Below are 15,152 nucleotides of genomic sequence, written 5' to 3'. Positions count from 1 at the left end.
GTACATATAGACCCTAAATAGCAAATAATAAAGTTGAATATTAAATACTTTTGCTATATGTAAAAATATTGTACTTCAATTCACCATTTCGTAGCCACGTAAAACTGCGGCATGTTTAACTCGAGCGGATACTTATTTATTTATTTATTGAAATAACCATCGACAATGTTAGCAGTAGAACTACGTCGATAGTTGGCATCCATCCCGGTTCCGACGTTGGAAGTAAATATGTTGCTTAGAACGAGTATTGTATTAGATAGCAGCCGAGACGGGCGTGTTTGGCCAACTCTGGCCGAATCATGGAGTACTTGAAACGCGAAATACCTGTGTGCGAAGTTTGTCAGCAACCAGCTAACCAGACGTGCGGGGGATGCAAACAGGTCTACTACTGCTCAAGGGCTCACCAAAAACTGGGATGGCGTGAGGGTCACAGGCTGAAATGTTGCGCTTTTAAAATACAAATATCGGACACTTTAGGACGGCATATGATAGCTACGAGAGACATAAAGCAAGGCGAAATGATTTTAAAAGAAAAACCTGCAGTACTCGGGCCGAAAATTTGCTCTCCAGCTCTTTGCTTAACGTGCGGGAAAAGATTAGAGCCACTGAGTGGTACCTGTGACTTTTACAAGTGCACAAAATGCCAATGGCCCATGTGCGGATCTCAGTGTGAGAAATCAGACGTACACAAGCCAGAATGCAATGCAATGTGCAATAGAAAGTATCGCTGTCGTATCAAATATGAATCTCCCGATAAAGTTGAGTCTGCTTACTGCGTCATTTCACCGATGAGAGTTTTATTAATGAAGGAGTCAGATCCACTACAATATGACAACATAATGAACTTGGAATCACATCTGGACGAAAGAATCAATACACCATTGTATCTGGTTCTAAAAGCTAATTTGGTCACGTTTATCAACCAGGTCTTAGGACTTCCTTTTGACGAGGAGACAATATTGAAAGTAGCCTCAATATTTGATACTAATTCATTTGATGTTAGATCTCCTGATGGAACCAAAAAGCTGCGTGGTATTTATTTGACTTCTTCGATGATGGATCACAGCTGCCTGCCGAATACCAAACACGTTTTCGTTGGCGATGAGTATCATTTGGCGGTTATCGCAACCGTGCCGATAGCTAAAGGCGAATTGATTACTGCTACCTACACTCAATCTCTATGGGGAACCTTGGAGCGGCGAAAGCATTTGAAAACAAACAAATGGTTTGATTGCACGTGTGCAAGATGTCAGGATCCCACCGAATTTGGCACGTACTTAGGCAATATCTATTGTTCGCTGTGCAATTTTTTGGGAAACGAAAATGTAAGCAGACCGATGCTAGTTTCAACGAATCCATTAGATGAAAACGCGCCGTGGAAATGTGAAAAATGCGATCATTCTATTTTGAGCCGACAGATGGTTTCGGGGAATAACGTTTTAAATCAAGAATTAAGCAAATTGGACAAGAGAGGCCCTAAAGATTTTGAAGAGTTCATTGGAAAGTACAGTCAAATTTTGCATCCGAGAAATCATTTGGTCGTCCAAGCGAAGCTGGCACTGGTCCAAATTTATGGAAACTATAAAGGTTACACTTTATCTGGTGCGTGTATTTTTCATTTATAATTTTCGCATTTGAGCTCTCTGTTGCTAGTGTTAAAATGTTCATAGTTATCTTAATTTTTGCTGCAGTTTTGGTTGGAAGTATCTATGCACTATTTTATTATTTGGCGTCGCACATACATTGATATGGCGGACAAAGAGAAAACTTATTCAAACATATTTATGTAACAATTATTTCATTTCAAGCTTGCCTTCAGTGTCTAGTTTCCAAACTAAGTACTGTATTGTATTGTGTTATTTTGGATGCAAGAAAAAGACGAAGAAAGTTAAATTTATAGTTTGTCACTAAATTGTGTTGGACTAAAATTGCTTCGTAGCCACGTGAGACTAAAACCGAAGTCCTTAATGTAAAAGTGCTAAAAAAATAAACCGTTCACTAAAACGAACTTTATGTTATCGTCCTAGAATTGTCAGATAATCTGCTAAAACGTAAAATTGACATCTGCTATGAGTTGCTCGAGATCGCTGACAAGCTGGAACCGGGCTGGACTAAGTTCCGGGGAACGTTACTCCTGGATTTGCAAGCTGCAATGACGATGCAGACAAAGAGAGACTATGAATCTGGAAAGTTGACGAAAGAAGGAACCCAGGTGAGCTTACATTGGTGCGATTAACGATTTAGTGACGTAAAATTCAATAACAAAAGAAAGTTTAAGTTAAAATCACAACTTATATTTTTATTTAAATAAGGAATATTATTTCCGGAATTTTCAGAACAACTTTTGGTCATTGACATAGTTAATGTTCCATGTTTCACTGTAATGTCTGTTTGTGCCGCAGAATCGTAGAGCAGTCGTCAACGGCCGTCAGTCGGCATATTTGATACTATATCTGAAATTAGCGATTTCCAATAGTATCTGCGTTTGTAGTATGTACAATCTCAGATAGTAACAAATAAGGCGTCTGGTAAACTTAATAATTTTTTATTTTTATTGTATGACGGGTGTACGACCTCACAGCCCACCTGGTTTTAAGTAGTTACCGGAGCACACAGACATCTATAACGTAAATGCCGCCACCCACCTTGAGATATGAGTTCTAAGGTCGCAGTATAGTTACAACGACTTCCCCACCCTTCAAACCGGCAGCGTGGTGGTACCTACCCGTGCAGATCATGTCCTGCCACCAGTAATTACGCAAATTATAATTTTGCGGGTTTGATTTTTATTATACAATGTTATTCCTTCGAGATTCTGGCAAGGATTTGAGGGCCCCGGGGCACTGCCTCGCAAAGCCCCTAGGTAGCTACGCCACTGCACCTACTCCAACACACCCTGTGGGATGTTTGGAGGCATCAGTATACATATATGTGATGCCAATTTGGCCATTTAGTATTTACGATATGGTTAAAAGTAGTGTTTACATTACAATCGGACCTATCTATGTTGAGAGAAAAACAGATAGTAGGAGAGAAAAGAAGGGAATCATATGAAGTTTTAAATAAAAGAAGGAGTCTAAAGGAATGTCTAGGAGCTTGTAACGATTTATATTTCTGAAAACTTTTTACTAGGCATGGAAAGGGTTTATTACTGGAAGACAATTTCTCGTGAACATTAAAATTTACCAAGTACGTATTTCATTAGAAAAATTGTTACCCGCCTGCGGGATTCGAACACCGTTGCATGCTTAATACGAACACACCGGTCGTCTATCCTTTAGGCCACGACGACTTTAATGAAAAAGGACAATAATATGGGAAAAGGGCGCTTAGTCGGACACTTAATTTTGTAGTCTAAAGCCTTGTTCGGACTAGGCGAGTATTTTAGTCGAGTACCGAGTAATTTAGTAGCTAAATGTGTCTGAGCACCAAAAATTTAGTCGAGTAGGTTAGTAAATAATTTAATCAAGTCAATCCACTTTGTTCTATTTTTTCGGGCCAGTAGCGAGTAGTTTAGCCACTAAATTACTCGGTACTCGACTAAAATACTCGCCTAGTCCGAACAAGGCTTAAGGGACAATGCGAGCGCAGTATTCGTATCGAGCAATGCTACTTACTATGCGAATTGCAGAGATAGGGAATATCGTGATTATGAAAGACTAGGTTATGTTTAAAATACGTTATACAGACGGAATTATGGAGAGCTGCCAAAGAAAATAACAGTTATGCACATTCGCGAGTTTACTGCTACTATAAATAAATTGGACTACGTTAATGCACGTAAACTATGTGTTAGTGGTACACTTTACGTAGTTACTTTGACATTTTTAAAATGAATACGAACATTTATGCATTTTATTAATTCAATAAAATGAATTTTTAATTCCGTTGTTTACAATTAAAACGTCTGGTCTCTTGGATGACGTTACCGCTTCTTGTATCTCTACGATATTAGTGTATTAATCGGTAATGATTTTATATTTTTTTTCGGCAACCATATTTCTTGTCAGAGTCTATGAAATTGAATCAAAAATTTCAATTCGCAAGTCAGAAGACTATACTATTCACTGTGCATTATAGAAATGATTTCTAGATAAGCGTGTCAAATCCCAAATGATCACAATAGACCACCCTTTATTAATATAGCGACATTGTCAGAGTACTCGTAGCTAGGAAGTCAAAGCTTCTTGGAAAATTTCTTCTCTTACAAAGTATACGTCCAAATCGTTGAAAAAATAGTTTGACACCTAACCATCTCTAACAAGCGAAACATGGCATGGCATATCGAGCCCTAATTTAATAAATAAATCGATTCCGATCGGGATAAAAAATTGGACTTGTTGTTGATACAAATGCGCTACCACACTTTTAGACAGTTTTAAATGTCTTACGAAAACTATCCATGATTTCGATATCAGAACCACAGAGGCTCGAACAAAGTGAAAATGGAAACGTGGTATGCATACTTCAGAGTTCAGTGAACCTCTGTAAATGCTATTTCGCTCAGTGCCCAAATAATAAGCTAGAGAAATAAATAAAAATGCCTTGATTTTAGGATCAATTGATGCAAAGCATGGGATTATTGCAAGAAGCGACGAATATCCTGAAAGTGGAACCAAACATGAAAGAAACCCTGGAAATGAAGATTCAAGAACTAAATGGACTTTTAGATGGAGATGGTGATGTAAATAGTAATATAGTTTAAGTGAACAAATGAATTTACCATATAATATGATGTGCTGTTTAATATAATAATTAAATACTTATTTCGAAATGAAAAATTTCAAGGAAAGAATGCAGTATGAGAAATATATAACTCTGGATATAATAAAGATAATGAATCAAAATAACTTTGTAATTAAAATAAATCTAAGTGGACAGTATTGATATGCGATAAAAGTTAGTGGATAAATTTGTAGTACCTTCATTTTTATATCTTAAATTACATATCTAGTAGAGTTCATCCATACTACCTGGAGTCACTACGTTCATCCACAGTGAGTTTCCAGAGATCTTTTTGGCACGTACCATCCGGCTTTGAAATGAGCTCCCCTCGACGGTATTTCCCGAGCGCTATGACATGACCTTCTTCAAACGAGGCTTGTGGAGAGAGTACTTAACGGTAGGTAGTGGCTTGGCTCTGCTCCTGGCATTGCTGACGTCCGTGAGCGACGGTAACCACTTACCATCAGGTGGGCCTTATGCTCGTCTGCCTACACGGTAGTAAAGAAAAATCTCGGCTGAAGCAGATTGCGGCCTTTCGGGATACAACGAATGATTATTAACGATAGAAAACCAAACATAAAATGAAAATAAAACTTTTCAACATTTTAAGTATTTATTTCATGACTCCAACTGGATTTAGAGCCTATATAGAAACCTCTAGCCCGAAATAGATCCGACTGAAAGCCCTGTAGTCCTTGAGCTCCGACTTTGAACTCAATGTGCTTAGTGTTTAATTTTTTTAACGTTCTCGATAGCGTATAAGTTAACTCAAATTTCTATGGAGTTGGAACATTTGCCTACTTTTGCCGTTTACCGCAGGTCCAATTACATTTTACGCTATCGAGAACTTTAAAAAATTCGCACTAAGCACGCTGAGGTCCGATTTTGAACCCGCAGATCCATCAGTGTTAGTCCCATAATAAACTTCTATTAATTACAAATAAATTATTTATGAGACATATAAAAATTAAAGTAAAATAATATAAATTAAATAAACAACTCGATGGAACGACCATGGCCGCAGAAATAAAATAGTTAAGCAGAGATGTAGACAAATTAGAAACTAGGTATGAAGAGAACTTAGAAAACGCTGTATTAAATACCCGCAAAGTTAACGTGGTTTCAAAACTGTTCGTTTTTCAAAGGAGTCAGTTTAGTCGGTTTTGTGGTCATCTCGTCGATTTTAATGCTGAACTCAATAGAATCTTTGTTAATGTGAAGAATGTTCTTGACGACTCTGGACAGTTTCTTGTTTGGACCCGGAGAATTTTCTATGACGAATATTTTCTCTGTATTCTTGTCGCCGGCCATAAAGTTTCTTCTTTTGAACTGGAAAAATGAAAATGTGCAATGGTATATGGTTAAGCAGTACGCTTTTCTTGAATTATGACAACGACTGTCCTTCCTGATCGAAGCGCTTATTTCCATCAAAGCCTGATACCGAACTGTGAGAGATCCTAACACGCCCTGGCAGAGAAGTAGAGGTCGTTTTGTGGGCCAATTTTTCCTGCCTCCATCATACTCGTATTTTTCTTTTTTTTTTCCTACCTTTGCCGATGGCCTTGAGAGGCCATTTCGGCGCAACATTAACAAGTAGGTAAGCTCACGGGGCTCAAACCTGATGACGTTGCTGACACTGAGCTGCTAACCTAGCAAGAGCAGTGCTTCACAGAATCTACCACCGGATCGGAAATGTGACTCACTGAGAAGATCCGGCGAGAAACTCAGTGGGCTACCTCTGTGGGTTAATATACTCGCGGAGTCCTTCGCCGCAAGCGACGGGTTCGACGAGAACGATGACTGGGACTCGTATCGATTACTGCTCCACACACAGAAGTAATAAAATAGAGATTAGATTGAAGTAATAGTATCCGAATTGATAATAACATGTTTGGCCATATTAATTGACCCTCTTCTATTGGTTTTGGGGTTAGATAAAAATGTAATCCTAAAAATATGAATAAAATAATTAACGGTTAAAATAAATGGTTAGCGTGGTGTGGACATGCCATGCGTAGAGATGAGATGCATGTGACTAGGAGACGTATGGAAATGGCAGTGCTAGGTAGATGGATAAGAGGTCGACTAAAGAAGACATGGATGGAGCGTGTGAATGACGATATGAGAGAGAGAGAGAGAGAGAGAAGAATGAGTGTTGAGATGACGGCTGATAGAAGAGAATGGAATAGAAAAATTCGCTGTGCCAACCCTACCTATATGGAGGAGACAAATAAGAATGATAATTAAATATTTTACTAACAAAAGTGCAAACGCAACACCATGATCCGAACTTGAAACAAGCCACTCCTGGAGTCCGGTCCATAGCTTTCCTAAATCTTAGGTTGGTGAATCCATAAATCAGAGGATTGATGGTACAGTTCAAGTACATTAGGTAATTGGCCGCGAACCACATTATTGAGAAACTGCCGTCGACCTGTTGAGTACAGATGTCGGTTTAGATGGGCCGACGAGCTTTACGAACTAGTCTTAACTGGCTACCAAATTCTTGGGACATCACAACATGATTGTAGCGTGTAGCATATTTACCGGTGGTAGGACGTCTTATGAGTGCACACAGGTTGTTACCACCACCCTGCCTATTTCTGCCGTGAAGCAGTAACGTGTATCGGTTTGAAGGGCGGGGCAGCCATTGTACATTTGAGCTGAGAACTTAGAAATCATGTCCCAAGGTAGGTGGCGGCATTTACGTTGTAGATGTCTATGGACTCCGGTAACTACTTAATATCAGGAGGGCCGTGAGCTCGTCCACCAAACTAAGCAATAAAAAAAAGGAATAAGAATTTTAGTCTACACCTCTCTTGCATAGTACTTGCACCTCGTATTGTCGTAGAGGTCAACTTTAAATTATGTTTGGAAAGAGTCTTCAGGTGAATTTAGCATGTCTATACTCCTGTCAATGACATCCATAATATATACGACAGTAAATATTCGTAGGCAACAAAATAATCAATTTCAAAAAGAATCTAACGTAATTCGTAAATTTAAATTCGAATTTCGTAAGTAAAAAAATCGAATGTAAATTCCAAAAAGAATCTCTCTCGGAAAAAAAAGGAAATAAAGGGCTTACAGAATTTATCTTCGGGGGCAAATTGTTTCGCCAATACAACAGAGCTGTGTATGGAATTCTGCACACGACAGCCGCAATCAATACTAAGGCCGCGATCCTCATGGCTTTTCCCTTGGCTCTGGTTACCGATCTGCCTCCACCTCGTGATGATAAGGCTCTAGCACTCCATTGAAGGCGCCACATAATCACGCCATACTGATTTAAAAAAAAAACCAAACCTAAATACACTATCTTTGTGTTGTAAATTTGAAATAGCCGCAAATTTTTATGATTCAAAACTCTCCATAATACGCGTGCGGTTGTAATCCATTGAAATAAATAGCGCTTTATTTCAATTAAAAAAGCTATGCTAAGCTTAAGCTGTAGCTAAAGTTGTAGTGCTTAGACTAAAAAAAAAGTTATCTTTAAAGTTTATGTTTATTGTGTAGTTAAATGAACATGCTCACGGCGCCTGATTTTTTGTGGCTACCGAAGTTTATAGATAATACAATATGAATGCCATCACCCATCTTGAGATATGAGCTCTAAGGTATCAGTATAGTTACAACGGCTGACCCACCCACCAAACCCGAACACATGACTGCCGCTGCTTACAATATACCCTGCTATTAGTAACTAAATCATATTATTCTTAGGTTTAATTTTCGTTAAAGCGTTTTTTTTCCTACCTATTCTAGTAACCTCAAGGGGTTATTCTATATTGGCTGAGCTTGTAAGTGAGCTCACGATGCTCAAACCTGACGAAGTTGCTAAAACGAACCCTAGCAAGAGCCGTGATTCGCAGAATCTACCACCGGATCGGAAGCGCGACCCACTGAGAAGACCCGCCGAGAAGCTCAGTGAGCTGTGTCTGTGGGTTAATTTACTCGCCGAGCCCTTCGTTGTAACGGCTCAACGAAAACCACGACCGGTGCTTGAGGTACCTAAAAGCACCGTTAGTGAATCGGGAGGATCCGATATGACGTGTTCCTTAAAGCGTGTTGTTTATTCATCGCCAATAAAAATAGCGGTATTAATAAAAATGAAATTGTAAGTAATTAGTATTACAATATACAGTTTAAAGAAAATACAGTAACTAAACGCTAACTTATTGGCTAGTAAAAATACATTACTGACTTACAGTAATAATCATTATGCCCAAAGGAACCCATACTAGCATCGTGAGAAGTAGGTGCCAATATATTCCGAGGAGTTGAACGTCTTCGGCGCAAAAAGTTTCTAAATAGTTCAGCCATTGACGTTCCTGGAAGATATTAAGATACCTATGCTAGTTAATTGGTGAAATAACTTCGGTTAAGGTTTGTATTAATTCAACAACTTGTCATTGTGTGTTAAATTTTATTTACATTATGTTTAATCAATGGCAGTTATAACAAAAGACTGGCTATATTTTTTGGGCTATTTTTTATTAGATGGATGCACTACATGGTATGTTAAAGATAGAATAAAACAAAAATTAATCACGTTTTTACCATTAATTAATACACACGAGTAATACAATAAATATTAAATCAAATAACTTACATCAATTGACAGTGAGTAATATTATAGGAAATATAATAATAATTATATAAAATGTCGTTTAAAAGCTAAAAAAAGCATACTGGAATATCAAACTGACCTAATAATCAGTTTTTATTTTGTTGATACTAATCAGGATGTTAGTGCAAATTATTTTACTGTCATCTTTCGTGCGCGTGTGCAAATTTAAAAAATTAATGAGACATCTTGAAGTTTAAATCAACTAAATAAAGTCCAAAGATTTCGTTATGTAGAAACAAACAAATACACCAACTCAATAAAAACGTATTGAAAAACTAAAAATCTATCTAAAAGTCCAACTTGAATCACCTTTAAAAATCCATAAAATAGCCTTTGCATGTATTGTGTCAAAAAAGACTTTAATAATTTCATTTTCAACAAAATTTCAACAGCAACTTTCATTTTTAATACTATTTAATTCTAATTTAATATTAATAGGTAGGTCGGTTTTGTGAAAATGTATCTAAATATAATTTGCAAAAGATTTTTTTTTATTTTTAATTGTAACAGTATTTATGGCCAGACTAAGTATATAAAAATTAATTGCTGTTCGTTAGTCTCGCTAAAACTCGAGAACCGTTGGACCGATTTGACTAATTTTGGTCTTGAATTATTTGTGGAAGTCCAGAGAAGGTTTAAAAGGTAGATAAATATGAAAATGCTCGGAATTCTATAAAAATAACAATTTTGTTATTCCTTTGATCTGTACCCCGTCCAACGGATTTCTTTTGTTTGTTTTAAGTTTCTTTTATACAAAACTTTAGGTCTTTTATTTATCGACTGAGGCACTACGAAGTCTGCCGGGTCATCTAGTAATTTTATATATTTTTAATCCGACAGTTTAGACATAAAATATGAAAATTTCTAAAAAAGGCGCCAAAGACGTGATCGAGTGAAAAATGCACAGATAATATAAAAAATTAGCAAATACGTTTCGTTTCACGCTGTGACGATATTGAACATAAATCTTATTTATATCACTTTAATGATTTATTTAATGTTAATAGTGACACAATGAAATGTAATAGTGCAGTGGCATACATTGGGTCTAATAAAAAAATAGCACTGGTACAAAATAATTAACTCACAACGTATTTCCTCTTAATGGTCCAAGGAAGAGCTAAAGCACTAGAAACAATCCAAGTGATCACGATAACTTTAGGGGCCGCGTCTTTAGTGATTCTAGCTTCAGCGGTCAACACCGCAGCCGCGAGCCGATCGTAGGATACTAGCATAACCGCTCCGACACTAGCTAATAACAGTGATGCTGTGAAAAAACAATACAATCATAGCCTATTCTTAAAATAAATGAAATTATTTAGTGGTGGTAGGACCTCTTGTGAGTCCGCGCCGGTAGGTAACATCAGCCTGCCTATTTTCTCAAGGTGGGTGGCGCGTTTTCATTGCAGATGTCTATGGGCTCCAGTAACCACTTAACACCAGGTGGGCTGTGAACTCGTCCACCCATCTAAGCAATAAATAAAAAAAAACTAAAATTTCTCTTCAGTAAACAATGTGACTTAAAACAATTTTTAGACAAAGCCTGAATTATCTGTTCGGGATTAAGATCACTGAAGTATTATTTTTTTGAATTGCACTATTTAAAAATAATAATAACTGTGAATAAATCACGCACGCTCATTCATCCCTAATTTAGAAAGCATTGTGTTATAGGTACCAGAGACTGATAAACATACTTGTATATGTTTAAATATATGTAGATAACTCAGGCAAAGAGAAAATCTATGCATCATACAATGCTTGTCCGACGTGGGAATTGAACCCACGACCCTCGACGTAACATTCAGGACCGTTAACTACAGCACCACCGAGTCAGTCATTTAAAAGGCACATTTCTTTTTTTTATTTATTGCTTAGATGGATGGACGAGCTCACAGCCCACCTGGTGTTAACTGGTTACTGGAGCCCATAGACATCTACAACGTAAATGTGCCACCCACCTCGAGATATAAGTTATATGGTCTCAAGTATAGTTACAACGGCTGCCCCATCCTTCAAGCCGAAACGCATTACTGCTTCACGGCAGAAATAGGCAGGGTGGTGGTACCTACCCGCGCAGACTCTCAAGAGGTCCTACCACCAGTAAAAAGCACCACCTATTTAGTTTACCTTGTAAGAACCCTTCGAAGCGGCATCCAAAGGTCTTCAGCACGTAATTCTGAAAGAAATCTCGAACGAGCATGAACCAAGGACAGAAGAACAGTAGCAGGAAGTCTATTAGCGCCATATTTCCGATCAGACAGTTGCTTGGGCTCCAAAGCCATTTGTTTCTAATTAGAATAGTTAAGATGACGCAGTTCAGGAAAATACCGCTCACTCCGACCAGGATCATCATGGAAGACTTGATGGCCATCTCTTCGGCGGGCTTCACGTGCCAAAGCACATTGGGAAACGGATATTGGGAAGTATCCAGCTGAATAGAAAAAAGAAAATGAGTAACATTTATTTATTTATTTATTTATATACACACAAAAAAGAAGACATAGTACAGAGTAATAGGAAAATTATGTACAAAGGCACTGCTTGTTTCTTTAAGAAATCTCTTCCAGCAGACCTGCGAGAGGTTTATGAGAATAACTAGCGACCCGCCCTCGCTTCGCTTCGGAAACATTAAAACACACATGAAACCAAAAAAAAAAAAAAAATATTTTATGTTTTAAAAACCGAATCAAGGCATTAGGTCCAGTTTGTAACGAAGCTGTTGTGTCTGTTACCTAGTTTTATTATAAGCCTCTAGAAAGCTTTCGAAAGGTTCATAGCTTATAAAATTAGTCGTTCGGGGTAAAAAATAATTTCCGATCGGGGGCCGTACCTCCTACGAGGTCTCCGGCCCTAGGGGGTGCGCAGAGTATGTGGAACAGCTTGCTCTTGCGGACCCAAGAAAGTCGCCCGTGGTCTTCATTAGCGTTTTTAAGGCCCACCTGGTGTTAAGTGGTTACCGGAGCCCATAGACATCAGCAAAGTAAATACCAACGCCCACCTTGAGACACGAGTTTTACGGTCTTAGGTTTTACAGTACAACGACTGTCTCACCCTTCAAACCAAAATGCATTACAGCTTCACGACAGAAATAGACATGGTGGTGATACCTAACCGAGCGGACTCTCGTCCTACCAGCGGTAATTACGCAAATTATAATTGTAACGGGTTCGATTTTTAATTACACGTTCCTTCACCGTGGAAATACCCGCCTGCAGGATTCGAATTCGAATCGCTTCATACGAATGCACCGGTCGTCTTATCCATTAGGCCACGATGACTTAAGCCATATTCGCCCTTGCAAATTTAACAAAATCGTTGCGCAACTAATTTTGAAATCGTTTTTGTGTTTAGAAAGATTCAAGGCAAATAAAAATAATATTTAATTATCAATTATAATCGCAAAACAATCAGTTTTTCAAGTTACAGAAGACATTATTTAATCAGATAGCACAGCGTTTTCTGGAAAAACTACCACCGATGCTGATAAAGAAGGAAAAACAAATACTTAATGGTAGGCAGCGGTTTGACTCTACGCCCGGCATTGCGTCTATGGGCGACGGTAACCATTCACCATCAGGCGGGCCGTATACTCGTCTGCCTACAAAAGACAATTAAAAAAGCATATGTCGACCAAAGCATCAATCCACATTCGAATTATCAAAAATACAAAATACAATTTTCACTCACATCATCCAAATAATCGCCACTCCAGTTTGACAGAAATCTGCTTTCCGCTTCTTCATAGTCAATTTCGATATCCATGCTTAGTACATATCCATAAGCACCATAGTTGAGTCCAGGGGCACGACTAAACGAGTGAGTTGTCGACATTTCCCGTCGTACTCGAGATAAGAGAACAGTAGTCCATTACCATGAAAGCTTCGTTATCGCATATGGATTTTGTAACGAAATTGCGCAGTTCCGAAAGAGAATATCGTTTATTTTCCATGATTTGGGAGCTTAATTATTAACCGTAGTGTGGGATCTGGAGCTTGATTGCACATAGTTATTAAGCGTTTTAATAGAGAACAAATAGACTTATTCATCATACAAACGATTACCGATGTGGGATTAGAAGTTATGACCCTCGGCTTAGCTGTCAGCAGCGCTAATTACCGTGACATTGAGTCGGTCGAGGGTAATACCCGGATATCGACATTTTATCGAAGCAATGCCAAGCCGGTTGCATTAACTCTGGCGTTTCAAAGGTTCGACATTTCAAAGGTTCGGAGGCGCTCAGTCAGTTGTAAGCAAATCCCACCCCTCCTGGCTGAGCCTTTGCTCGCCCACCTGTCCTGGTGAAACTGGAAAGGCCTCTGGGCCACCAGTACACTTTCAATCATAAAATAAAGTTCGACCGTACGCTTTCCATCCTGTATATCAATTACATGCTATCAATTATTGATGGCATACATAAAAAACGGTTTATCTTCCTCCTGTCCATTATTGTTTTCGTCTAGAAATCTTGTGTTTAAAATTATAATTAGTATATATGCAAAAAATCTCGAGTTTTTTTTAACGAAATAAATGCCTTGGTCACATCACTAATAACTGACATGACCGATAGCTTCAAATTATGTTCGACGGTGAGCGAACTAGGGGTATTTTATCGAGTTATTTAATCGCCCTGATTATGTAGGCGGTGTATCGGACGGATGTAGGTACAAGATAACATAGTATTGTCATTTGTCTACATGTCAACATCGTCTGGAAACTATCGATATATTATCGATACATGATAAAATTTAATTTCGTTGTATTAATCACCATTTGTTGTTGTTGATTGATCCGTGGATTATGTTGTTGTTTATAGTTGATAATTTATTAAAGACATTTTAATAAAGCGAAACATTTTTTTTTTAAATCAAAACGTTGGTATAAAATACTTTAAATTTCTTTGAGAGCGCGAACCGGGAGGAACTCTTAATACACTTTACAAAACTGCATATGCCCCGTCATGACGTATGCAAGCGTAGTGTTCGCTCACGCGGCCCGCACCAAGTTGAAGCCCCTTCAGGTTATTCAATCCCGATTCTGCAGGATAGCCGTCGGAGCACCATGGTTCCTGAGGTAAGTGGATCTCCACGATGACCTGGAGCTCGACTCTGTTAGGAAGTATCTACAGTCAGCATCATTGCGCCATTTCCAGAAGGCGGCACGACATGAGAACCCTCTTGTCGTGGCCGCTGGAAAATACATACCCGATCCTGTAGACCAAATGCTAAACAGTTGACGTCGCCCAAAGCACGTCATTACGGATCCACCCGATCCATTAACGGTGCTTTGAGGCACCACAAGCACCGGTCACCGTCCCCGTCGAATCCGTCGCTTGCGACGAAGGGTTCGACGAGCAAATTAACCCATAGACACAGGCCACTGAGTTTCTCGCCAAATCTTCTCAGTGGGTCGCGTTTCCGATCCGGTGATAGATTCTGCGAAGCACTGCTCTTGCTAGGGTCAGTGTTAGCAACACTCCGGTTTGAGCCCTGTGAGCTCACCTACACACGTTAGGGTGAAACTGAAATAGCCTCTCAAGGCAATCAGCGTAGGTAAGAAAAAAAAACCTCTTAATACTCGGTAATCTTATCGTGGCGGCTTCGAATTACATAAGCAGCGGCTTGGCTCTGCGCCTGGCATTGCTAAAGTCCATGGGGGACGGTAGCCACTCACCACCAGGTGGCCGGTATGCTCGTCTGCCCACCAGCGCAATAAAAAAAAACATTCCCGACTCAGATGATGGGATACCTAGCACACAGGAGCAGTCGGCCTAAGCATGGGATGTCGGAAACCCCGA

General features: G+C 38.9%; 2 protein-coding genes across 2 annotated transcripts; one reads left to right on the top strand and one right to left on the bottom strand.

Moving 5' to 3' along the window:
• Positions 1 to 248: 248 nt before the first annotated feature.
• On the top strand, positions 249 to 5,252 carry LOC114242341 (SET domain-containing protein SmydA-8). The gene is made up of 3 exons (XM_028173465.2): positions 249 to 1,602; positions 2,028 to 2,212; positions 4,556 to 5,252. The coding sequence occupies exons 1-3, from the start codon at positions 300 to 302 to the stop codon at positions 4,703 to 4,705; spliced, it is 1,638 nt and encodes a 545-aa protein (XP_028029266.2). The 5' UTR covers positions 249 to 299; the 3' UTR covers positions 4,706 to 5,252.
• Positions 5,253 to 5,527: 275 nt separating this feature from the next.
• Positions 5,528 to 13,158, bottom strand: NGR-A34 (neuropeptide receptor A34). The gene is made up of 7 exons (XM_028173568.2): positions 13,046 to 13,158; positions 11,486 to 11,789; positions 10,444 to 10,622; positions 8,934 to 9,056; positions 7,814 to 8,008; positions 6,986 to 7,159; positions 5,528 to 6,054 (listed from the first exon to the last, which is right to left on the bottom strand). Exons 1-7 carry the CDS (start codon positions 13,118 to 13,120, stop codon positions 5,848 to 5,850), a joined length of 1,257 nt encoding a protein of 418 aa, XP_028029369.1. The 5' UTR covers positions 13,121 to 13,158; the 3' UTR covers positions 5,528 to 5,847.
• Between the last annotated feature and the right edge of the window lie 1,994 nt (positions 13,159 to 15,152).

The sequence above is a fragment of the Bombyx mandarina genome, chromosome 03, assembly GCF_030267445.1.
Source record: "Bombyx mandarina strain Sakado chromosome 03, ASM3026744v2".
Taxonomy (NCBI): domain Eukaryota; kingdom Metazoa; phylum Arthropoda; class Insecta; order Lepidoptera; family Bombycidae; genus Bombyx; species Bombyx mandarina.
This window is presented reverse-complemented; position numbering and strand designations above follow the sequence as displayed.

Coding starts and splice junctions, on each gene's coding strand:
- LOC114242341 (XM_028173465.2), top strand. CDS start 300: ATGGAGTACTTGAAACGCGAAATACCTGTGTGCGAAGTTTGTCAGCAA. Junction 1,603..2,027: donor TAAAGGTTACACTTTATCTG/GTGCGTGTATTT, acceptor TTATCGTCCTAG/AATTGTCAGATAATCTGCTA. Junction 2,213..4,555: donor TGACGAAAGAAGGAACCCAG/GTGAGCTTACAT, acceptor CCTTGATTTTAG/GATCAATTGATGCAAAGCAT.
- NGR-A34 (XM_028173568.2), bottom strand. CDS start 13,120: ATGGATATCGAAATTGACTATGAAGAAGCGGAAAGCAGATTTCTGTCA. Junction 11,790..13,045: donor GTGGCGATTATTTGGATGAT/GTGAGTGAAAAT, acceptor TTTTCTATTCAG/CTGGATACTTCCCAATATCC. Junction 6,055..6,985: donor GGTGTTGCGTTTGCACTTTT/GTTAGTAAAATA, acceptor TCATTTTTCCAG/TTCAAAAGAAGAAACTTTAT.